This window comes from Python bivittatus, unplaced genomic scaffold (assembly GCF_059951505.1).
Source record: "Python bivittatus isolate LINGU-HERP-01145 unplaced genomic scaffold, Pbiv_v1 ctg000070_np1212, whole genome shotgun sequence".
NCBI classification, from domain to species: domain Eukaryota; kingdom Metazoa; phylum Chordata; class Lepidosauria; order Squamata; family Pythonidae; genus Python; species Python bivittatus.
Genome location: NW_028277034.1, coordinates 5,263,288 through 5,288,090, shown reverse-complemented (window position 1 = coordinate 5,288,090; position 24,803 = coordinate 5,263,288). Strand labels below are relative to the sequence as shown.

The following is a 24,803-nucleotide window of genomic DNA, read 5'->3' as shown; positions in this document are numbered from 1 at the left end:
CAGTGCCTGGACGCTATGAGGGTGTGGATGGGGAACAAGAGGTTTCAGCTGAACCCTGGCAAGACTGAGTGGCTTTGGGTTTTGGGGCCTTCTGCTTCTAGGATTATACCATCTTTGGTGCTGAATGGGGTGCCACTGCCCCAGACAGACCCTGTGCACAATCTGGGGATCCTCCTGGACTCATGACTCCTACTCAAAGAGCAGGTGGCAGTCGTGGCTAGAAGGGCTTTTGCACAGCTTCATATTGTACACCAACTGCGCCTGTTCCTAGATCAGGGGGCTCTGATCACTGTCACTCATGCACTAGTCACCTCTCGTTTGGATTTCTATAATGTGCTCTACATGGGGCTGCCCTTGAAAAGTATCCAGAAGCTTCAGCTGGTGCAAAATGAAGCAGCACGGGCAGATATGTGTGACCCTAGAGCAGTACACGTCATATCTCCGCTCCGCAAGTTGCACTGGTTGCCAGTTTGCTTCCGGGTCCAATTTAAGGTGCTGGTTTTAACCTTTAAAGCCCTTCATGGCATGGGGCCAGGTTATCTGAGGGACTGCCTCTCCCTGATTATATCTGTCCACCCCATCAGGTCTGGCAGAGGGGGCATGCTGCAGGTCCTGTCTGCAAGGGAATTACATTTGGCAGGTCCCAGGAAGTGGGTCTTCTCTGCTGTGGTGCCTGCCTTATGAAATCTTCTCCCCCCAGAGTTGAGGTTAGCTCCATCCACCCCAATATTCTGCAAGTCTCTCAGGACCTGGCTGTGTTATCAGGCTGGGGGAATCAGGGAAATTTTGCGATGGCTCCCTTATTGTGGTTAATATCATCCTTCTGTTCTGTATGCTTTTTATAGTTATCTTTTAATTGTGACTGTTTTTATGCATTTATTGTTTTTAATTAAATGCTGTACGCTGCCGAGAGCCAGTTTTATATAAGATGGGTGGTTATATAAATATAATAAATAAAAAAATGGTATATATACAAGAAAAACAAACAAACTTGAAATAAATTGAGAATAAGGATATATACTAATTTTTTTTAATTTTAACTATTTACTAGTTTAAGCAATTGAGGAACAAACAGCAAAATCAATCTGTACGTGAAGTGCTACTACCTGTGGCTGCAAGTGAGTTTAATGGTCAACTGGGAGTATCCTCTTACAGATGAGTAACTGCACTCATGACCAAATTTCACTTTTAGTTGATTTTAGGGTGCTGTAGGAAAGTTTATACTTAATCCTTTATTCTGTGATATAGAATTTACTAACATCCAAACCAAAAGAATAACAGCTTCACTTTTATTTACAAAACAGAATGGTTCAAATGCACTATATTAAACATGTATCACCAATTAAAATTCCTTTTATATATTAATAATTTCTCTTTATTCTAGATTACTGAAAGGCATGCAAACATATACTCTCTTGTTCTTAACCTTTGTAAATATTAATGCTTTTGAATAACATTAGATTATTTTTTAATCTTAACGGTACTGGAGGAAAAATATTATATACATAGAAGCAATAAATTAAAATCACAAACTAAGATGTCAAGTACTTTCTTCTGCTATTAAAGTAGCAAATCAAGCATGTTCTACATGCATCAACAAATTTAATTAGTCAGAAGATAATTAAGAAGTCCAAAAACAATTGCTTTGAAGAGAGAATGATGTGAAACTAGGAGGTGCTTTCTGGCCATTTGTTTGCAGCAAGAAAAGCAGTATCACTGCTAACCCTAAATTTTGAAAATACCTACCTGGTGGGAAAGAAGAGAAATTTGTGAATCCAGGCACATTAAACAGGTTCATCGCTTGGGAAGGGAAACTGAAGGGACAAAGCACAGTTGGTGATGGATGTGGGGGTGCCCTGTTGCCTTTCTCCTCTTTGGGTGTTCTGGCCTGCTGTTCTTCTTGCTGACGCATTAGATCATTTAACATTTGCTTCAACCTGTTAAGCAATTATTTATGAAGAGAGTAATGTAAGGTTGGGGCAAAGTATTAGTTTTAGAAAATGTAATTAATAAACATAGCCAGAACTCTGCAAATCTGTTGGCAAACACTAGTAAGCAAAAGAAAAGCCAATAACAAATACCAGTTTGCTATAAGTAGCTGTAAGAAAGAGTAAAACCAAGGTATTCTACATATTTAACATGAGCCTTAACTTGTATATGTGTATCTTATAAAAAATAAGAAAATAAAGCTGTTATAATTATTTTTGCTACAGTCCCGGAAATGTAGTATATAAGTTTAATCTAAACGCACCTCAGTAAAGTGTATTTTTGCAACGTTTCCAAAATATTATACTTTCTTTTCCTGTAGCTATTCACATACATAAATTTAATGTGACAATAATTCTCCTATGTACATAAAAATAAGTAAATGCACATAATTGCATTGTGTTATCTGCTATTATTTCTGAAATAGGTAAGATATAAAGTTAAAGTGGATACCTTTGAACATTATTTTGTTGCCAAGTCAACTGAGTGTAGCACTGATTTAACTGATGCATTATAAGGTGTACTTGTGGTGAAGCAACATTACCAGGCATCACACTGTAAGGGCCAGTAAGCAAGGTCTGGAGTAAACAGGAGAGCATCTGCAGAGAAAAATGATGTCAGTTATTTTTAAGATCTTTAAAAAAGAACGTAGCAGGTCAGATGTAACTGGGCCGCTGTCATTGCTATTTTTCCAGAAACAGCATCTTATCCAAAAGTCCTCCAAGAAGACTACATGAGGTCTGGTAGAAAATCCTCTCAGAAAATCCTACTGCTCAGAGTCCTACAAAGTTGCTTGGATTCATTTTCAGTTTATTAAAGCTTAACCGATTCCAGCTCCTGGTTAAAACTGAGCTAAAAAAATCCAATACAGTTCATAAAATATTTAACATATATTACTGAAACCCTAGCCATTCCATTCACTTTTTTGCATAATTTTCACAAAGATGTTTTAAAATGGATACAAACGAAATACTACATAATAGCTCCCCAAAAGGAGAGAAGCGCTATTTGCTAAAATATTCCTTTACAGGTTACTATTTTAAGATCTTGCAGAGGAACACAAAAAGCACAACTAGATGAAAAGTCCCTATAGACGTGCAAGGGCAAATTGGATCCGTATTGAAACACTTGACTAAGATGAGCCAAGTTTACAACTGGGGGGCGGGGGAATCACCCATACTGAAGAAATCTCTTTTAAAAATATTTTTACAACATACCTGTTGATCCTGCATTAAAGTCTGACAAACACTGACACTGAATTCAAGATGCTTTTTTAATTGGTTAATCTGCTCTTGCCATTGTTCTTTCTCCTCCACATAAGAAAGCTCAGACATCCAGCGATGGTTTTCTTGCCGTCGCATGCTGATGTTCTGTTGCTGCCTCGCTTTAGCCAGAGGACGGTAGTTTCCATCTGCTGAAAGAGGACGGGGATTCTTCCGGCTAGGAGCAATGAGTGTTATAACAAGGCATTATATCTCTAGAAATTCAGCTCCTGGTGCAAATAATTTATCAAATAAAATTGCAGCCATAACACAAATGATACAAATGCAACTTAGAGTTAAAGATCCAGAGACCTCATTTGGAGGAAACATATCTCCTCTTTCATACCGGTTTACAATATGGTATCTTCATCAGGTATGTAGAAACAGTCCTCCCTCTCTTTCTGAGAGGAAGAATCGCTTATCTCTGGACTCTACCTGGTAGAGTACTGCTCTCATACATTATCTACTGGCAGATAAAAAGAGACAAACTGCTATTGGAGTTATTATTCATGCTGCTTATATTGTTTTTAATGTGTTAAAATATCTTAAGTGTGTGCACATGTGCATGCATAAAGAGAAAGAAATACATATAGTAAGCCATGCAAAACCATTCAGAAGTGGTTGTATGTATGTATGTATGTATGTATGTATGTATGTATGTATTGCTTATATATTGGTAAATATCTTATTTTCAGTGCAGACTCTCATCATCCCAAAGTACATTTAATTGAGCCTTAGAAGTTTACTGAGTTTTAGTAGCTGAAAAACTGAATACCTGAATGATAAAGCTGTTAAATGAAATAATAAAATCCTTCATATACTCTTGCTTTTGGGGGGGGATTTACAAAATACAACTTTTCAGGATAAATCTCAAAATAAAGAAAATTAGTGGTGACCTAACAAGTAGTTTAAGGAATAATCAAGGGAAATTAACACATATTACATTATTAGTAGTAGTAGTAGTACTCCCCAGCTTTATCTCTGGTCAACTCCACACAGCATACATACCTAATGCTCCTGCCTCCTATTTTCCCCACAACAACCCTGTGAAGTGGGTTGGGCTGAGTAACAGACATTTAACTAACCTCTCTTTATCTTCTTTTGCACAATATGAGATTTGATCTACATTATTGGGACACATAGGCAATTCATTGGAACTAGATTCTTGTTCTTCCTCCTCCTCTTCTGCTTGAGCCAGCCCATCAGAAAAGTATACTTCTTCATCACCTTCATCTTCATCAAGTGCACACTGTGTAGATCCTCCCCATGTTGCCATTGTTCTAGCATTAGGAATTAAAGAACAACAATAATACTGCTGCGTAAGCATAATAAAGTGAAATTAGGTCATACAGAACTAAAACATTAGACCATATCAGAACCAATATCAAATATTTCCTAAATGAATATCACATTCTGGGAATACATTTTGCTTTGTTGTAGCTCCATTATTTTTTTTTTTTAGGAATTCTACAAATCCCAAATGATATCTAAAGGATAAATATGCATTTTACTGTTATGCTCCCTTTTGGTAGACTTCTTTCCCATTAGTGCAGAGAACCACAGAGATGACCTTGGAGAAACTATGCAACAGCAGTTAGAAAAACATGATTTAAGTCTAAGACAGGACATTTACATTAGAAAGGAACTCAGACTCGCTCTGCATTAACTCTCCTGAGTATAAAAGGAAGGGATGAAAAATGCTGCCTTTCAAAATTATGTTACTATAGCCTATATCAATAAAGTAGAGTTTCAGTCTTTCTTGCGGAATGTGTTTCATGACCTGGCCTACCTTGAAGGGCTGACAGTGTCTATAAAAGAATCAAGTTTTTTTAAAGCAAACTATTTATAATGTAACAGTTGCTGCTCATATTCTTATACTGAGTTATAAACTTGGCTACCTAACCATCATTCTGGCCACTCATAATAATAATTAAAACGTGATCAAAAGGCTGAAAGTTTGGAGAGAGTTGCTTCAGTCCTAGAAACATTTGATGAAAAGACAAACATGACAATAAATGCCACTGTAGCCATCGACTAGGCAACCATTTTAACCACAGGCCTGGTGAAACAGATAGGAAGCAAAAGTATCATAGCCTTTTCAGCTCTTAGGATAAACTGTGGAGAAAAAGATTCCTTTCCCCTCAGGTAATGCTCAGACAATTCTAACTATAGTTATTTTCAAAGGATCCTAATCCTTTTGGGGAAAAAATACTCTTTACAGCAAATGTTTCAAATATCAAAATATACACCAGATGAACAGAACTTAATCTTACTTTTCTGTTCTGCTTTGCAGGGGAGTGCACTGAGTCTCTGATCCGTCACTTTTAACAGATCCAGGAGCAGCAGGTGCAGCATCTGCTAAATCTCTTCTTCTCTGATGCTCGGCCATTAGGGCTTCTAGCTGTTTTCTTCTCTGTCGCAATTCTTCTCTTAAAATCTCATGTCTACGCATCTCAGACCAAAGCTGTTTAAAAATAAATATTTATAGAATATTCATGAGGTTTAAGTCAAAGTATGTTAATGCAAAATTATACACAAGAAAAAGTTTTCTTTTCTTGTTAAACACACTGAAACTGTATGTGTTTTGGGATGCCTTGAGTTAAAGTAGCACAGGAAACATATTCCCATGTCAGACAACTCTAATAGTAATATAAACATTAGGGAAGACAGAAAACATGTTTTACATTCTTCTTTTAAACCACTGGAAGCCATCATGAATGTTTGCAAAGACAAAAAGATGGAGTAAACATTCAGTCAATCAATGAGGTAAGCAAAGAAAACAAAGAAACAAGTTAGAAAATACAGAAAGTTCTTTCCCATTTCTCCTCTAGTTGCTTCCAGCTTTCATAATGTTTATTATCAAACATTATCAGAGTCTTTAGGTCTGTTTGTGTATTCTGTTTTGCTGCTTTGTTTCTTGAAAATTCATTAAGAGGAAGAGATAAAGAAAACTAGTTGTCTTCTCAGTTACAATGCTGTTATATCAGTTTCTCTAAGAGGAAAGTATACCGGCATTATTAAAGAAGTATGTACAGTACCTCACTATCCACCGCCAATTCTTCTGACTGAATCGGAGACTTGCTCGCTGTGCTGATTTCATTAGCAGCTGGTATGGAATTATTCCCTGCACAATTGTCCAGGCTCGATGTCAGCTAAAAAAGAATTAAATATTAATACTGCAGTCTGAGTGCTCAAATAAAAACTTACACCAAATGAACGATACACTGTGTTGTTTTTTTTAATTAACTCAACTGATTCCTCATGTCAGTAAGTCTGAACATCCTGGTTATGTACTATGTACCAACAGCAGAGTGAAGAGTACTGATTAGTTTCTGAATATTTCATCTAACTCTTTAAGGATATCTCTTTTAAACATCTAATGTATCTTTGTTCAGTTTATTCAAAGCTGCATTTTCAAATGTTTCTTTGCAATCAGGACAAAAAACACCCTCTTCCCCTTTTTTAAATTAATTAATATCAAGATTAATCTTCTTGCTACAAATAAAACTGCCTCTGAGATTCTGTCCTTCCCTCCCTTATGTTAGAAATCCAAATGGGTTGTACATACTTGAAGATCTGGACAAGCCTTCTGCAGCACCTGAATTTTTTCTTGAATATTTATAAGCTTCTTTCTTTCTTCTTGAAGATGTTTAAGTTCTATCTTTTGTTGCTGAAGTTTAGCTTCATAAAATTTCTCCCTAAAAATAATAAGCTCTGTGTTGTTATTTTCTGAAGAAAAAAATTACTAGGACATATAATATTTTAATATTTAATATTTAAATTAATTAATTTTTATCTATTTTAATGTTTATTCTGTTTTTACTGTAAACCGCTCCGTGTCACTCTGCAGTAAGATGGGTGGACAAATTTGAAATATAAATAAATAAATATATAACAAAATAGTAGCCTTGTAACTTAATAGGTGATTCCCCACCTTTCTCTGATTTCAAATGGATCCATAAGAAAAGATTAACATAGTTGGATATCCAATGTGAAAGCCTGAAATATATTCATTTTAACGCTAATTGAGAATTGGTGAACCTTTAAGTTGGACCGCACCTTCCTAGGAGACCATGAACAGAGTGGCCAAATCCTCCTGTACTCAGTATAATTTCCAGTATGCATATATTACTGCCCCAAAACAGGATGAGCAAATCCCAGCTATACTTTGAACCAGACATGAAGATGCACATCTTAGACACTGCCAGAGTGATTGGCAGTCAGTAAAACAAAACCAGGGGATCAGCACAAGGGAGAAATCCCACTGATGTGAGGAAAGACTGGCCTAGAAGCCAAGAGACTGTCAGTTCTAGACTCCTTTAGGCATGAAAGTCGGCTGGGTGTCTTTGGCCCAGTCACTCTCTCTCATCCCAACCCACCTCACAGGGTTATTGCTGTGGGGAAAATAGGGGGCAGGAGAATTAGGTATGTTCGCCGCCTTACATTATATATCGCTTCCTCATGAGATGGGCGGTGTCCAAATTTGAAATATGAATAAATTTAAAAAATATATAAAAAGGTGGGATAAAAATAATACAACACTCTACCCCTCCTGAGTGTCTCTGATCTTCATGTGAGTTTCAAAATCAGACTCTCCAAATATGTATCTTCCTCAAATACATTAGCAGATCTGGAGCTTAATTTTATAAAATTCCTTAATGAAAAATACCATACCTTGCTTTTTCATTCAGTCCCACACTTTTCTGTGATTTGTTTGCACTGGTTCGAATATTATTTGGTTGTTGCTGTTCTTTTTCTTCCTCAGCCAGAAAGAATTGTTCCACATTACTCTCTTCTGCAGCCTCTGGCTCCACCTGATCATCCTAAAAGTAACAGCAATATCTTCAGCAGAGGTTTCCTTGAAATTTCCCCCATTCCCATTTTCAACATTTTATGTCATCTGAATGAGTTCTCAGTCTTCAGCAACTGAAGCAATTCAAAGGGTATGTCTCATCTTCCTTTGTTCACTAATGTATACTGTTCCAATTTAATAATAATAATGCAATGCAGAAAGGATATGTAAGAAATAATTGTGAGAGAAGATTTTGAAGGTTTTGAATCATGAGAGGTTTTGAAAATTGAAGACTGGCTTCAATTAGTTAAGATCCATAGAAAATGTTGAGTTCCAGCCCAACCCCTTATGTTAATCCAGTATTACTTTTGATTGCAAACTATCACTACTTTTTCAGAGTCATTTCTCACATTTGATTATCAGGGTGGGTGGCTGCTGTTCAGAGAAAAAGGGGGGAAATGACTTTTAGAGTCAAAGAAATACTTGAATATGGTTATGATGAATGCAAGTGATTAATCATCAAGTATTTTCAAAACAATAAATCAGGAATGAAATTTATTAACCACTAATTAAAACAGTACTTACAATTCAGTACTGTTAAAACTTTTATCTCTGATACCAGAATAAACAATGGCTTTTTAACACAGCAGAGATGTACAGAATTATCACACAGTGCAACCCTTCCAGCAACATGCTTCTTCGAATGCACACACAGAAGACAAAATTCCTAATACACCAGCTATCCACATATATGGAGTTCAGTACATGATAAAATATTTCCACTTCATGGAGGAAAGTAGATATACATATTTATAGCAAGTCAAGCCATGATAAGTTTATTTTGAATGATGCCAGCCATAATTAGTGTCATTTCGGATTTACTTTGGAAAGGGTGAGGAACTTAGGGAAAAGAATTGAAGGTAGTTGCAAAGAAATATCCAAACTACCAACAATCACAGTAAGCAGGGTGCAAGAATTCTAGCTACATGATGATGTGTGTACTATCTATATGTCTGCATATATTCAATAATACGTTTGGATATTATCTTGTCAATTTAAATGCCAGTGGAATCAATTAACGTCCAAACAAATATATGGGAATACTTCAATTTGGTAGAACTATCACTTAAATGTCATGTATTTCTGTCACTAATGAGTTAATATCTTACATTAAAAGGCTGTATATAACTGAAAGTTAAAATATAATTCTAATTTAATTTTTAAAAAGTCTTCAACCTAACAATCCATTTTCAATATTTCACAGTGTAAAAACTACCTAAAATTGAAGCCATTATTGAACAAACCAGACCACAGTACTCTCTTTTAAAGATTATCTTAGTAATACTAGCATGTAAAAAAACTTTTAAAAAGTTAGGAAAATATACCTGGACCATAGCAACAAGATTTTGAAGCTGTTTCAGTTTTTGCTTTGCTGCTATAAATCTGTTAATCTTCTGCTCAAACTCAACATCTACAGGAGCCTCATCAGCTATGCTGCTTCTCCGACTGGATAACGAAGCTTTGCTGATTCTATCAGCTTCAGCATCAATATCCTCATCATCTTCTTGTGGTAAAATCACACCATCTTCTTTCCTGTTATAGTGACAATCTGAAAGGGAAAATAAATTAAATAACTGAATGCAGAATTACAGTATTTAATAAACTATTTAAAAGGAATTAACAAAATCCAAAAGTTGTGCAGATTTTTAAAATTCTATTTGTAACACAAATGTGTATAAAATGACAGATACGTAACAAGCACCATCTTTCAGCAGGCATTTGCTCATAGGGATGCCCCTTGATCATCTTAGTTCCCCTCCTCTGAACTTTCCCTAGCTTTACTATATCCTCTTCGAAGTGCTGCAACCAGAACTGCACACAATATTCCAGGTACAGTCCTACCATTGATTTTTATAAGGGCATTATGATACTTAGCATCTCCGTTTTCAATACCATTTATTATCCCTAATACACTGTTGGCCTTTTTCACAGCAGATGTTCATTAAGTTAACACCTTCACTGAGCTGTCCACCTTTACTCCAAGATCTCTTTCATTATCATTCACTGCTAGCTCTGATTTCATTTGTTTGAACAAGTAGTTAGAACTTTTGGCACTAGTGTGCATCACCTTACAGTATAACACTTGAATGACTGCTGAAAAACTAGAATACTGCTGATTAATTAACGTTGCAGTTAGATTTCCTGCCAACCCTGTACAATGACCAATAAAATATTGAAACATACCTAAAGTTGCAGGCATATTTGGCATCCTTATGTTAGGAGACTGATTATTTATTTCACAGGCTGTATTAAGATGTCTTCCATTTCGGTTATTCGTTCCACACTGCAAATTGCTATTACAGTTAATTTCACCCCAGTTACTGATGCCCTGGGGATTTCTATTTGGAAAAAATCCAGTACATTATCAATATGTTTAGTTTTTTACAAGTTATACACTAACACAAAATAACAATACACAGATACAGTAAAATATTTGCTTTATCAAAACAAAAAATTCCCTTTATCCCCTACTAGAATCCACCCTATCCTCATAATGGATCTTATCAGAACAACCACCACCAATCTCACAAAAAGCATATCTTAAAAGCACTCTATGCCAAGAAGTTGTATGCCAATGTTAAATTTAAAGAATACTTAGTTTCATATTAACATAATGTTATACAAAATACCCTTCAAATTCTCATGTTTGGAACATGTTTTTAACTTCAGTAAACAGCAGTCTCAAAATGCAACCATATAATTGCTCCTTTAGGAGAGACAGTAGGTTGAATCCACACAGAAATGACCTTTGGTAGTGTTCAAATCAAAGGATTTAAAATTTAGTAAATAACTTAAATCAGATTTAACTTGATCAGCTTTAAATATGCCTAAGCCTGAAGATCTAGCCTCACTGATTAAACCAGAAAATGCTAGAAAATAAGTGAAATCGCAAAGTGAAGTATTTCCTCAAATATCTAGACCCAAAGAAAGTTCTGTCTTGTTTCTTGCTGGTTAGCTGCCCACATGAAAAGCAGTAGATACTTCCCTTCAATGAAAAATTCACTTTCCAGTAATAAAACCTTGAAGGGAATTCTTATTATAAATATCAAATAATGATACAATCATAAAAAGGAGCAGGTGTATCTTGGTTCATAAATGACCTGCCATCAAGGACGTAAAAGAAAAATCAACAAGTCTAAGGAAGATCCTAAATTATTTAGGATGATCAGACACAAAAGTTCTAAAAAGCTGTCTCCAAATAGGGTGGCTAACAGGAAACAAAATTCAATTATGTATGAAATGTATGCAAACACACAAATGCAAGATGTGAATCAGTTTTAATTAGTGAAGCAACAGATGATGATGCTAAGTTACAATTAGTATCAATGCTCACTTACTAGTATGACAAATAAAATAAAAAATATTGTGGGCAGCGGTCTTCCTAAAGCCTTGAAAAAAGTGACAGCACAATCAGGAAGGTTTACAACTGACCCAGTGAAGCAGATGATCCCACTGTCTGTGCATTACTGCACACAAAGCAAGGGTAAAATAGATAAGTTCCCTTTAACTTCACTATACATAAATATCACACTGCACATTCAACGGGCTGGACAAGAATAAATGCTGTAACAAAATTAAGTTTTGATTATACATTGCTTATTTATTAACTTATATGCAATAAACCAACCTAATATTTGTAACAGGTTGTGGATTCTCATGTTCAGAATCACAGTCTGAATCTTCTGTCTCTTCTTCCTCTTTAGTATTTTCATTTACAGCATCTGTCATCATATCAGAAGTTTGCTCATAATAGTGGACTAATTCACGCAATTCATTTAATCTCTTACGAACTTCATTCAGCTTCCTACAATAAAAAAAAAATCAATTCCGTTTATTCTGTAGATATCAAATGGTAGGGGGAAGGTCTTCAAAAGATTTGATTACTCTTTTTACATAAAAGATTTTGGATAATGTATGTACTGTTAATTATGAAGGCAATAATTTTGTAAATTATTTCTTGTAAATGCATTGGAGATAAAATAGACAAAGACCGGAACCTCTTAATACTTTGTTCTGTGTATGTTAGGCAATCAGTCAATATTACAGACTTTATGATAAAGTACTAGAAAAACCTTTGCACCAAACATCTGAGTAATTCTTCTGAAATCCTGAATACTTAATATTCAACTACAGGTTCAAATTATTTCACGTTGTATTATGAAATATTGGAAATGGTAGGTTAAGGTTATTTCTATACTCACAATGGCATAGGGACTGATTATCCAAGGGACCACCTATCTCTATTTCTGCCCACTCTCTACATTTGGGCAGAGTGGGTACGTTCCACGGCCCTTTAATTAAATGTTGCCATATTGTTGGACCAAGGAGGTGTGCCCTCTGGAACAGCATTCACCAGAGATACAGACAGTACTCACTCTCCTGGCATTCCAGAAAGCCTTTAAGATCTGGCTATGGGGTTAATGCAGTTGTTATGTACTGGTGGGGTCCCTGTTGTATTATTCTAGTTGCTTTAGCCCAGACTGCCTGTTTATGTGAGTTTTAACTGTTTTAATTATTTTTACTAGTTTTTCTGGATTTTGTAAGCCACCCAGAGTCTTCTGGAGTGGGTAGCCATAACAAATCTAATAAATTTAAATTAATAAGTATGCTATTCTTTCTCAATCTCCATATTCCTAAGACCATCTATAAAGATTATGGTAGAGCTAAGATTTGAATTGTCTTGATTCATAACTCAACCTTTTAATCGCAACACCACCTTTAATAACATTGTTATTACTTTGTATTCTATTGATTCTGTTGATTTCATAATAGTCCAAGTCATGTGCTAGAATTAAGATTCTGAAAAGAGCAGCACATATAACATTGCACTGCTAAACAACAGCTTGAATCTTATTTATGTATGCTGTAAGTTACTGCCATTAAAAATGTGTATGCATGTACCTATTTTAAAATGAAAACAATCATATGCATCTTTGATGTTCACCATCAAGCTATATAAATTACCATTAAGCATGAAAATCTACCTTTTTCCCCATAGTTTTTATAAACTGAAATCCCCTGTAACACAGTATGCATTATTACAACCACATTAATACAGAAAATAACCAGACTTATGATTTCTATGATGGAAGACTCGTTACCAACTGCCTTTTAAAACTAATAAACTACAATAGTTAATAAGCCAACATAATGTAATAATGGATTACTGAAGCTTTTCTGTTGGATTTAAGTTGTTGTCTTCTTCGCTGTCATTCTGTGAGGTTACGGAATCTGGATGATAGGCAGCTGAGGATGCTAAGCTGTTTGGTTCTTCATTGACAGCTGTTATAGGCCCCACAGGTGTAGAAACGATTGAAACTGCACTCCTTTGATCAATACTCCTCTGAGGAGATCCTGCAGCTGGCAGAACTGCAAAGTTTAAGACAATTCTGTTTAATCCTGTTTTATGTAAAAAAGATGCATCTGTTGAATATTTGAAGCACTGTGTTTCTTATCAAAGACTAAAACATATGTTTATATGTTATAAACAGTTAAAGGTAATTTAACAAAGGTGCTTTTATGTACTGTTAAACATATAGTCTTTTTAAAGCAGCAACTTGCAATTGCTATCTTAACCCCAGCATTTACTGGTCCCTTTCTCACACATATTCCCATAGCTTTCATAGAAGAGTCATTCATAGAAAATGTAGAGAGGCTGGGAGAACTTGGAAACAGGTAGAGTAAAGAAGAAACCCACATATTCATCTTCATAATGCCTGAGAATAGGAATCCCACCCAACATGTATACAGCAGCTGCAATTTATCCCTTTACTACTTTCCTATGATATGAGAGGGAAAAATAACTTTAAGGAAGAATCTCTGAGAAAGCAGAATTTACAGAGATTGGGACAAAACATTTGACACACAAATGTTAGCAATTTTGTTTCAAAATGCAACAGAAATGACATGATTTCCATTTTCAGCAGAAATTCTGAATAATTAAATCACAATATCCCAAAAAAGTAAAAATTAAAAACCTAATTTACACATCAGGTTGCCATCTACTTACATGATGATGAGTTGTTAAGATGCTGGTCACGAAGTGTATGCAGTGCTCCTAGCAATTTATCCATCTTTTGCTTTTTACCCTGCAATGCTACCATCTTACTAAAAAGTTGTGCTTTCTTATCAGAAAGATGCTCAGACACAGAAGAATTCCTGCTCTGGGAAACTTCTCTGGCAAGAGAGAGACTCTCTGCTTGCCTTCTATTATCTGGCACAGGTTGAATCTAAAAGCAAGCATATATATATTATTCTAAGCACTGAAATGTTCAGTAGTGAAATGTTTTGAAGTACAGTTAATATGTCCACTGCCCTGAGAATATGCCTCACTCAATTCAGTATAATTTACTTTTGAACAAATACAGTCAGGTCCAGAAATATTGGGACATCGACACAATTCTAACATCTTTGGCTCTATACACCACCACAATGGATTTGGAATGAAATAAACACAATGTGCTTTAACTGCAGACTGTCAGCTTTAATTTGAGGGTATGTACATCCAACTCAGGTGAACGGTGTAGGAATTACAACAGTTTGCATATGTGCCTCCCACTTGTTAAGGGACCAAAAGTAATGGGACAGAATAATAATCATAAATCAAACTTTCCCTTTTTAATACTTGGTTGCAAATCCGTTGCAGTCAATCACAGCCTGAAGCCTGGAACCCATAGACATCACCAGACGCTGGGTTTCATCCCTGGTGATGCTCTGCCAGGCCTCTACTGCAACTGTCTTCAGTTCCTGCTTGTTCTTGGGACATTTTCCCTTCAGTTTTGTTTTCAGCAAGTGAAATGCATGCTCAATGGGATTCAGGTCAGGTGATTGACTTGGCCATTGCATAACAGTCCACTTCGGTCCCTTCAAAAACTCTTTGGTTGCTTGTGCAGTATGCTTTGGGTCATTGTCCATCTGTACTGTGAAGCGCCGTCCAATGAGTTCTGCAGCATTTGGCTGAATGTGAGCAGATAATATTGCCCGAAACACTGCAGAATTCGTCCTGCTGCTTTTGTCAGCAGTCACATCATCAATAAATACAAGAGAACCAGTTCCATTGGCAGCTATACATGCCCATGCCATGACACTACCACCACCATGCTTCACTGATGAGGTGGTATGCTTAGGATCATGAGCAGTTCCTTTCCTTCTCCATACTCTTCTCTTCCCATCACTCTGGTACAAGTTGATCTTGATCTCATCTGTCCATAGGATGTTGTTCCAGAACTGTGAAGGCTTTTTTAGATGTCGTTTGGCAAACTCTAATCTGGCCTTCCTGTTTTTGAGGCTCACCAATGGTTTACATCTTGTGGTGAACCCTCTGTATTCACTCTGGTGAAGTCTTCTTTTGATTGTTGACTTTGACACACATACACCTACCTCCTGGAGAGTGTTCTTGATCTGGCCAACTGTTGTGAAGGGTGTTTTCTTCACCAGGGAAAGGATTCTTCGGTCATCCACCACAGTTGTTTTCCGTTGTCTCCCGGGTCTTTTGGTGTTGCTGAGCTCACCGGTGCGTTCCTTCTTTTTGAGAATGTTCCAAACAGTTGTTTTGGCCACACCTAATGTTCTTGCTATCTCTCTGATGGGTTTGTTTTGTTTCTTCAGCCTAATGATGGCTTGCTTCACTGATAGTGACAGCTCTTTGGATCTCATCTTGAGAGTTGACAGCAACAGATTCCACATGCAAATAGCACCCTTGAAATGAACTCTGGGCCTTTTATCCGCACATTGTAATTGGGGTACTGAGGGAATATCACACACCTGGCCATGGAACAGCTGAGAAGCCAATTGTCCCATTACTTTTGGTCCCTTAACAAGTGGGAGGCACATATGCAAACTGTTGTAATTCCTACACTGTTCACCTGAGTTGGATGTACATACCCTCAAATTAAAGCTGACAGTCTGCAGTTAAGGCACATTGTGTTTGTCTCATTCCAAATCCATTGTGGTGGTGTATAGAGCCAAAGATGTTAGAATTGTGCCGATGTCCCAATATTTCTGGACCTGACTGTATGTGGAAGATTGTACAGCAATATTGTAGTATTTTCAAAAACTATTTACAGAAGCTCTCTTTAAGTGTGGACTGTCAGAAATTCCAAAGAACCTGAAGTCCTGACAAGTCCCTATTAAGATAGAAGAAAATCAGAATTGTGACTATTTCCCTCTCACTGCAAAAATTTTTTTTAATCAATTGAAGTCAGCTGGATTTTTAAAATTTCAGCTAAGATCAGCCAAAAATCCCCTTCCATGTTGGGGTACAGCTAGGAAAAAGGAGACCTCATTTTGTGAAACTGAAATATACCTCTATCCTCCTTTTATTTTGCCCCCAAATTTTGAGCTTGAGTATTATGCAGAATACAGCTATAGGTATTTCTGAAGAGGATTACTATTACCATGCTCTGTTTTGATTATCATTTAAAGTTTCCCACACCGTTGCAAATGTAGCCAACAATATCATTTTTGCATGAGAAGATACCATATAGCTTACAGCAACTCCAGGACTTCAAATAAAAAATATCATTAAAATAATTTAAGAGAAAGACAGGCAAAAAAAAAAGAACTGCAACTAAATAAAAGAAATATGAAATCTTGTGGGAGAATGTGATTGGTGGACAAAGAGGAATAAGGAAAGACATAAATATAAAAAGAATAGAAAAAAGTGATTATGCAAATGAGTGCATGCAAATCCTGTGAAAGAGTTGCTTCAGAATCCATAGGAGGGCTTATCGCTTTTTGAATCATTAAAGCAGCTGAATCTTTTTCCATGCTCATGTGGGTTATTTGAAAGATGTTCCTATCTCCACAATTTGCAAACTGAAGTGGCTGTGCATATACACACACACGGAGAGAGTCAGAAGTGGCTTCCAAGGCAGCTACATAGTTGGTAAAGACAAAGCTGCTTTAATGATTCATTTGTGCTTCTGAGCATTCCAAAGGGCCTCTTTTGAAGGATCTGAACAGTCTTAATTGAGCACATCATTTTTGTGTGTAAATGGAGAGTGATGGAAATGGAAGTTGCCTATAGAAACCAATGGATAAAATAAAATTTTAATTGTGTTAAGACTAAATACAGCATGTCTACCCTACAAGGAAGGAAAAAAGAAAACACAACAATGAAACCTGAGCATTATCAATGGACGCAATGGTGACTGAAGGAGGATGGAAAGCTAAAAGCATCTGGGACCTTTAACAAAAGTTCTCTGTGCTACATTTTATTGTGAGGCCAAACATGTCAAGGCATCTTCTGCTGATTTTGATCGGCAAACTAGTCTTAAGATCATTTGCATACTCACTCAAAAAAGGTTTACCTGAGAGTCATGAAGCTGATTGTGAAAACGCTGAATTAAATCATTTAATTCTTCATTCAGCTCGGACGTTAGACTTACTCCTGAAATGCTACCTGTGGTTTCCGTTACAACTAAAAAGAGGAAGGGAAAAAGAATAGTCCTACCCACATATCAAAGTACGAGTTTATTAAAAATTAAGAAACAGAAATTAAATCACACCATCAATAATGACATCTCAAAGTGTATCTAAATATTATTATTTTCCATTGGAAATATGAACAGCCTTAAGTTATTAATAACACACATATTCCTGGTATTATTAGAAGCCTGAATCATAATACATAATGCAGCATAGCACATTCATTATCTTTTGCTTTCCATTTACAGTGGGGCAAAAAAGTATTTAGTCAGTCACCAATTGTGCAAGTTCTCCCACTTAAAAAGATGAGAGAGGCCTGTAATTTTCATCATAGGTATACCTCAACTATGAGAAACAAAATGGGGGGAAAAAATCCAGAAAATCACATTGTCTGATTTTTAAAGAATTTATTTGCAAATCATGGTGGAAAATAAGTATTTGGTCACCTACAAACAAGCAAGATGTCTGGCTCTCACAGACCTGTAACTACTTCTTTAAGAGGCTCCTCTGTCCTCCACTCGTTACCTGTAGTAATGGCACCTGTTTGACCTTGTTATCAGTATAAAAGACCCCTGTCCACAACCTCAAACATTCACACTCCAAACTCCACTATGGCCAAGACCAAAGAGCTGTTGAAGGACACCAGAAACAAAATTGTAGACCTGCCCCAGGCTGGGAAGACTGAATCTGCAATAGGCAAGCAGCTTGGTGTGAAGACATCAACTGTGGGAGCAATAATTAGACAATGGAAGACATACAAGACCACTGATAATCTCCCTCGATCTGGGGCTCCACGCAAGATCTCAGCCCGTGGGGTCAAAATGATCACAAGAACGGTGAGCAAAAATCCCAGAACTACACGGGGGGACCTAGTGAATGACCTGCAGAGAGCTGGGACCAAAGTAACAAAGGCTACCATCAGTAACACACTATGCCGCCAGGGACTCAAATCCTGCAGTGCCAGGCGTGTCCCCCTGCTTAAGCCAGTACATGTCTGGGCCCATCTGAAGTTTGCTAGAGAGCATTTGGATGATCCAGAAGAGGATTGGGAGAATGTCATATGGTCAGATGAAACCAAAGTAGAACGTTTTGGTCTTATCTCAACTCGTTGTGTTTGGAGGAGAGAATGCTGAGTTGCATCCAAAGAACACCATACCTACTGTGAAGCATGGGGGTGGAAACATCATGCTTTGGGGCTGTTTTTCTGCAAAGGGACCAGGACGACTGATCCGTGTAAAGGAAAGAATGTATGGGGCCATGTATTGTGAGATTTTGAGTGAACACCTCCTTCCATCAGCAAGGGCATTGAAGATGAAACGTGGCTGGGTCTTTCAGCATGACAATGATCCCAAACACACCGCCCGGGCAACTAAGGAGTGGCTTCGTAAGAAGCATTTCAAGGTCCTGGAGTGGCCTAGCCAGTCTCCAGATCTCAACCCCATGGAAAACCTTTGGAGGGAGTTGGAAGTCCGTGTTGCCCAGCGACAGCCCCAAAACATCACTGCTCTAGAGGAGATCTGCATGGAGGAATGGGCCAAAATACCAGCAACAGTGTGTAAAACCTTGTAAAGACTTACAGAAAACGTTTGACCTCTGTCATTGCCAACAAAGGATATATAACAAAGTATTGAGATGAACTTTTGATATTGACCAAATACTTATTTTCCACCATGATTTGCAAATAAATTCTTTAAAAATCAGACAATGTGATTTTCTGGATTGTTTCCCCCATTTTGTCTCTCATAGTTGAGGTATACCTATGATGAAAATTACAGGCCTCTCTCATCTTTTTAAGTGGGAGAACTTGCACAATTGGTGGCTGACTAAATACTTTTTTGCCCCACTGTATTTCTTGCTTCGTTTATTCGTTTCGCTGATTCTTAGTTGGACTGCTCATCTGACATTATAATATGCAGATGCTTCCAGTGTTGAACTGAAAGCGGAGCTGAATACAGCATCAACATGCTTCTTTTTTAAAAAAAGCTTGGGGTATATTTCTCATCACCGTTGCTAAAAATAATTACTGGAAATCTAAATTTTCAGTGAACACATTTGTCAAGTGTCTGATGTGGCCCATGAAATTTGGTATTATTGGGTTTGTGTCTGTTTAAAAGGGATTTTTTAAAAAATATATTCAACATACCAGAATCATCCATAACGGCAATAGCTTGCTCTGCTTTATGCTGAAGGGCAAGCAGGGCAGCTTGCCTCCCGTGAAGAGCCTTTAATTGTTCCTGCTGTTGTAGCATCCTTTTCAGCAAGTCATGTTGCTTCTTTAGATTTGCAAGTTCTTCTGTGGCCTCTTGCTGAGGATCTCTAGCCTGGAAAAAAGTGATTATGAAAATCATCATTTATACTGCACCAGAAATAATTTCCTTACACTTTTTATTGCACTTAAAGTTTGCAAAATACTTCTGTGAGAAAGGAATTAACTCTTAATCTAAAAATATCTAAGATTTTGTATGTTACATTAAGCAAAATATTGTACTAAAAGGACATATCAGGGTTTTTTTTAAATAACAAAGTAGAAGTTTGGTACTGTTTATTATTTCAAGTAATCAGCAAAAATTTATGCTTAGCAGAGTAACTCTCAATTAAATATGCACAACGACACAGAGGTAGTTCTCAGTTTAAGAACAAGTTCTATTCCCAAGGTCTGTCCTTAAGTCGAATTTGTATGTAAACTGGAACAGTATTATTGTATAATACTGTATAAGTAGTATTGTGTAATGAACTCAAACCATTGTGTATTTACTCGAATCATTATGTATTTATCTTAAATTCTGCTACAATAGGCTTCGTTCTTAACATCCTTAAACCGGGCACTCTTAATCCAGGAACTACCTGTGCTGACCATTTATTTTTTTCTAAAGGCTTGGACTGAGAATAATTAAGGCACAACATTTAAGAGCCAATCAATTGGGGGTGGAATCAACAGCACATCTGAGTCCTTATTATTTCAATGGGAGAGAATGAGATGTGCCTCTTCCAGTAAAATTAAAGCTATTCAGAATAGGCAGTCTTGCAAAACTGTGATTATGTAAAACTACAAGTTAGAGTAAAATGTGGGGGGAAAAAAACATTTAACAGAAGGCCAAAACGGAATTCATACTCAGTTCAAATACCTTCCTGAAATTATCCAAGATAAGCACAACATACAACTCTTCATTTTTAATGTCTAATTTAAAGCTTGAGGGGAGCTTTAAAGATGGGGGAGGGAAAGAGAAGATAAATCTTTAAAAAAACCAAAGGTATAGGACTAATCTGACCAAAATATAGAAATAGATCCAAGTTATACAGCAAATAATTTCTCAAACTTTAATAACTGTATAGAAGATACCATATTGATAAAAACAGTTTCCTCATTTCTGGCTACAGAGCACCTAGTTCACAAAGCAGGAATCTCTGCTAGAATTTATTCATTTCTATTTTCCAAAAAGCTGGTCAGAATCCAAGCCACATTAAAAAATGCCATTTTAGGAAACAATAAATATTTTAAGTAATTTTCTGATAAATAATTTAGAATTTTGAGGGAAAAGTCCAAGAAATACTGAAGTCAATTACACCAGTGCAATTAATGAACTTGAAGATTAGTTGCATCACAGAGAAGCTTCCATATGGAAGTCCTCAACTTTTTTGGTTTATAAAGGAAGAGTAATACCTTCCATATACAGGAAGTACTTTCCTGGAATAAAGAATAATTAGGAAACAATATAAAACCTGTTAATTTAAGTATTCATTCTAACAGACATTACCAAAAAGAATTAAGAAATCTTTGAAACAAAAGCAATTACTGACTGGCTTTTAAACTTTCAGAGAAAAAAAAGGAAGACTTAAAAGATAATGATCTTTTACTGAAAGATTCCCAAGGCAATATTTGGTAGTACCTTTGAGAGCAATCCAGGTTCTTGGCTATTAATCCTACTAGACCAGATTTCTCTGCCATTCAGGGCAGTTGTGTCACTTTTCCCTTTTGGAGTTGCTGTAACATCCATGTCTGAAACCTGTCCTTGAGTAGCTGAATTCCCTAGTTTGTCCTCAATGCAGGGCCGAGTTTTCAGACTAAAAGATACCTCCTTTATCAAATAATTTAGTAAGTCAGACTGTGAGCATATATTTCTGTGAAGCATAATTTTTCAAGTTACGGCCTATTCTGATTTGTCAACATAATATGTCTGTGCTTAATTCACTGCAATTTTATTTGTTGCAAAATATCAATCACTATGATCCAGAGGGTACATGCATACAGGAATTTCACTCTTCTTTAGGTAGCTTCCATTAAATATTTCAATTGCCATTTATATTTCAGAAGGTGAGAAAGAAAGCAGTTTGGAGGCATGGAGGCAATCATTCTAATCAGAACACTGTGGCCTCATGGATGCCATACACACGTTTCTATGGATTGTGACCAGTATATAATTAGGTAATTATTTCTACAGGACATAGGTCAAGCCCTGAAATCCACCATGAAATAGTAAGCCTACAACATTATTAATGGTATAGGAATTCAATTTGAGACAACCCGTGTCAAACACACAATATCTATTTTGCATTAAAAGGGGCTGCTCCAAACTCATCAGGAGCATTTTGATATTACCAGAAGAGTTCTGAGGTTGAAAAACAGGCCATTTCAAACACCTTTGGTAAGTTCAGAATGTCCCTGAAGTATTTCCAGTGAGGCTTTGTTTTGCTTTGAATCTGAAATGTGTTACACACCACTGCAATCTCACATGCACAAGAAAAGTTCTCATATCTGCTGCAGAACATTATCCTTCATAGAAGAGAATGAAAGATAGATTAGTGGTCTGTTGAACTGTATGAAGCTGAAGTGTCTACAGCATTTTTATATAATACTGGTCACACTTTAAACTTTCAAGACTATTGCACACTTAATAACTTTGTTCCTGCAGAAATTCTTCCACATAAAACAAAAATGAACCTTTTGACAAGTTTTTCAAAGGCATAATATTCTAATGCAACCCAGTTATTCTCATCACTTGTAAGAAAGAACTGCTGCTTCTGAATAAATAGCGTGCTTGTTACCCTCATCCACTTCCTTACTGAATACTTTGGGCTTTTACTAGCCTGGCTCAACTCAAAAATTTTCTGACAGAGAGCTTGCTTCTGGCTGCCATCAGCTATCAAGTACACACAAAGCAATTTCTCACTATCCCACAAAGTCAACAATAAATCTATCAGCACATTGCTTTTGGAAAGGGTGAGGTAGGACAGTTCCTTCTTAAGTAATAAAATACAGTCATAAAATGTTTTATTGTAAGTTTTATAATACTTAGCATTAGTAAATAATGAAATGTAGGTTTTCTTAAATAAAAATCAGTTCTAAACATCAATTATCTGAAAAGCCATCTTCATTTGTAGCACCTTAATTACTAAAAAGTAGCTTACCGTTGTATCTGAAACTTCAGACTGCACATCTATGTTTAGTGATGTGCTCTCAGCTACAGAACCAGATCCCACAGCTGAATCTATAGTCCGACCATCCTCCTCATTTTCTCTAGCCTGAAATATTTTTGTGGTATAAACAAAAAGCTAATAAATGAAATAATGAAAGGAATTTTATGGGGAAAGTGTTATATAGCAAACTCATCCCCCTTTTGACCTTTATGAATTTTTTCAGTGAATTTCAACTGTCTTTCAAACTTACTAGCATTTTCTGCAAAAATTTCAGGTAAGATTTCTCTTGTTCTTTCAGATGATCTATGAGATGTGATAAACGTTCAACTTTAGCAGATCTCTCATTTTTCTCAACAAGGTCATCTCTCATGGAACTAGCTTTTGCAATGTAGTCACGAATTTGAACTAATCTGCTCACAATCTGAAAAAGTCACAAGGAGTAATAATTAGTTAATCAGGTTGAGTTAATATCACGCTGATGTACTGGATCTAAAGCACTATCATAAAACAAATAGATTTCAATCCCTATAGTCCATTAATATGGGACAACCTATCATATCAAAATACAAAGCTAGTTAGCAAGGCAGTGGAATCCTTTACATGGATTTATGATTATTTATATATGGCACATGTGGACTCAGATAGGCCTGCACATATGTGAGTATTTACAAAAATTCTTAAACTGGAGGTGAGAACCTCCAGGGAATTATGAGCCACTTACAAGAGGATCACGTTTTAAAATATTCTGCAGGCATGGTTGTTCAGATTGGACTTTTGAGCAATACTAAGTTTATAAACTGATTTTCCACCTACCCCCTTATGTCTGTTCTTTTAATTATTATTTATATTATAAAGTATTATTTTGATACTTTATAATACTTAGTCAAAATCAATACTTTTGATACTTAGTTTTTTAATTCATGTATCTATTTTTACAAAATGCTGAAATCTTTTAAAATTGATCACTAGATCAAAAATATCTATACAATTTTATAATTTGCTTTAAAATGTAAGATATTTCATGCATTGGGCTTTACATAGTTGTAATGGACAAAACTTTCATTTCTGCAGAGTATAACAACTGATATCTTTGGATCATGTGACAAACTATTATCAGATATTGGCCACTAGTATCAATGTCTTCTCTCAGAAATAAATATCTGTGCTCCAGAATCTCTGTAGGTGTGGCATATAGCAGTACAGCCATAGTCTTTGGAATATATGTCACTACATTGGGGAAGGTCAGTACCTTTATCTGTTATTTTAAATCTCTGGGCATTCAAAATTGGAAAGGTTTGCTGGAAGAAAAGGTCTATCAATCTGCTGGTAGTTCTAATAAAACCAAGGCTAAATTATGAAAGTGCAATAAAATATATGTATCTTTTGATTTCACAAGTTTTTGTTACTGTAGAAAAACAGCCTCGGTGTGTTCTTTGTGAGAAAACACTATCCATTGAGTGTATAAAGTCAAGAAAACTAAAATGATACCTAGAAACAAGTCATGCCAAAAGTTCTACCTTTGTTTTATTTGATACAAAGATTAACATTAAAAGTATGTAGTTTATTTATTTCTTGCCTAATCCTAATCTCAATGAAAACATTCATTTTATTGGGGGAGGGGGAATATTGTGCAAACCCATTTATTTATTTATTTATTTATTTATTTATTTATTATTAAATTTGTATGCTGCCCATCTCGTTCAATGGGTGACTTTATCATTTTAGGAGGCTGTGGTATTGTAAAGTTTGAGAACTCCAGGAGTAATGAATTAACCAAAACACTTGGGTTTATTCCAAGATGAGGTTATATAAGTTTTTTAAATGTATTTTTTAAAACACTGGAGAACTCCAAGAAGTCC

General features: G+C 36.1%; 1 protein-coding gene across 20 annotated transcripts in view; it reads right to left on the bottom strand.

Annotated features, from left to right (window-relative positions):
- PCM1 (pericentriolar material 1) overlaps positions 1-24,803 on the bottom strand; it is a 59,033-nt gene that overhangs the window by 24,071 nt on the left and 10,159 nt on the right. For 13 of the 20 annotated variants that reach the window (XM_025166856.2, XM_025166857.2, XM_088131378.1 and 10 more), the window contains 18 exons: positions 23,195-23,365; positions 22,936-23,049; positions 21,417-21,605; positions 19,673-19,850; positions 17,412-17,521; positions 14,111-14,330; positions 13,269-13,470; positions 11,729-11,905; positions 10,285-10,439; positions 9,426-9,649; positions 7,923-8,071; positions 6,817-6,946; positions 6,287-6,400; positions 5,522-5,712; positions 4,334-4,528; positions 3,204-3,426; positions 2,440-2,585; positions 1,747-1,937 (listed from right to left, as the gene is read on the bottom strand). In XM_025166856.2, the coding sequence (XP_025022624.2) occupies positions 1,747-1,937; positions 2,440-2,585; positions 3,204-3,426; positions 4,334-4,528; positions 5,522-5,712; positions 6,287-6,400; positions 6,817-6,946; positions 7,923-8,071; positions 9,426-9,649; positions 10,285-10,439; positions 11,729-11,905; positions 13,269-13,470; positions 14,111-14,330; positions 17,412-17,521; positions 19,673-19,850; positions 21,417-21,605; positions 22,936-23,049; positions 23,195-23,365 (3,079 nt within the window). Of the gene's footprint in view, positions 1-1,746; positions 1,938-2,439; positions 2,586-3,203; positions 3,427-4,333; positions 4,529-5,521; positions 5,713-6,286; positions 6,401-6,816; positions 6,947-7,922; positions 8,072-9,425; positions 9,650-10,284; positions 10,440-11,728; positions 11,906-13,264; positions 13,471-14,110; positions 14,331-17,411; positions 17,522-19,672; positions 19,851-21,416; positions 21,606-22,935; positions 23,050-23,194; positions 23,366-24,803 lie in introns of those variants that run through there. The other 7 variants (XM_088131371.1, XM_088131399.1, XM_088131408.1 and 4 more) reach the window with 4 other exon arrangements.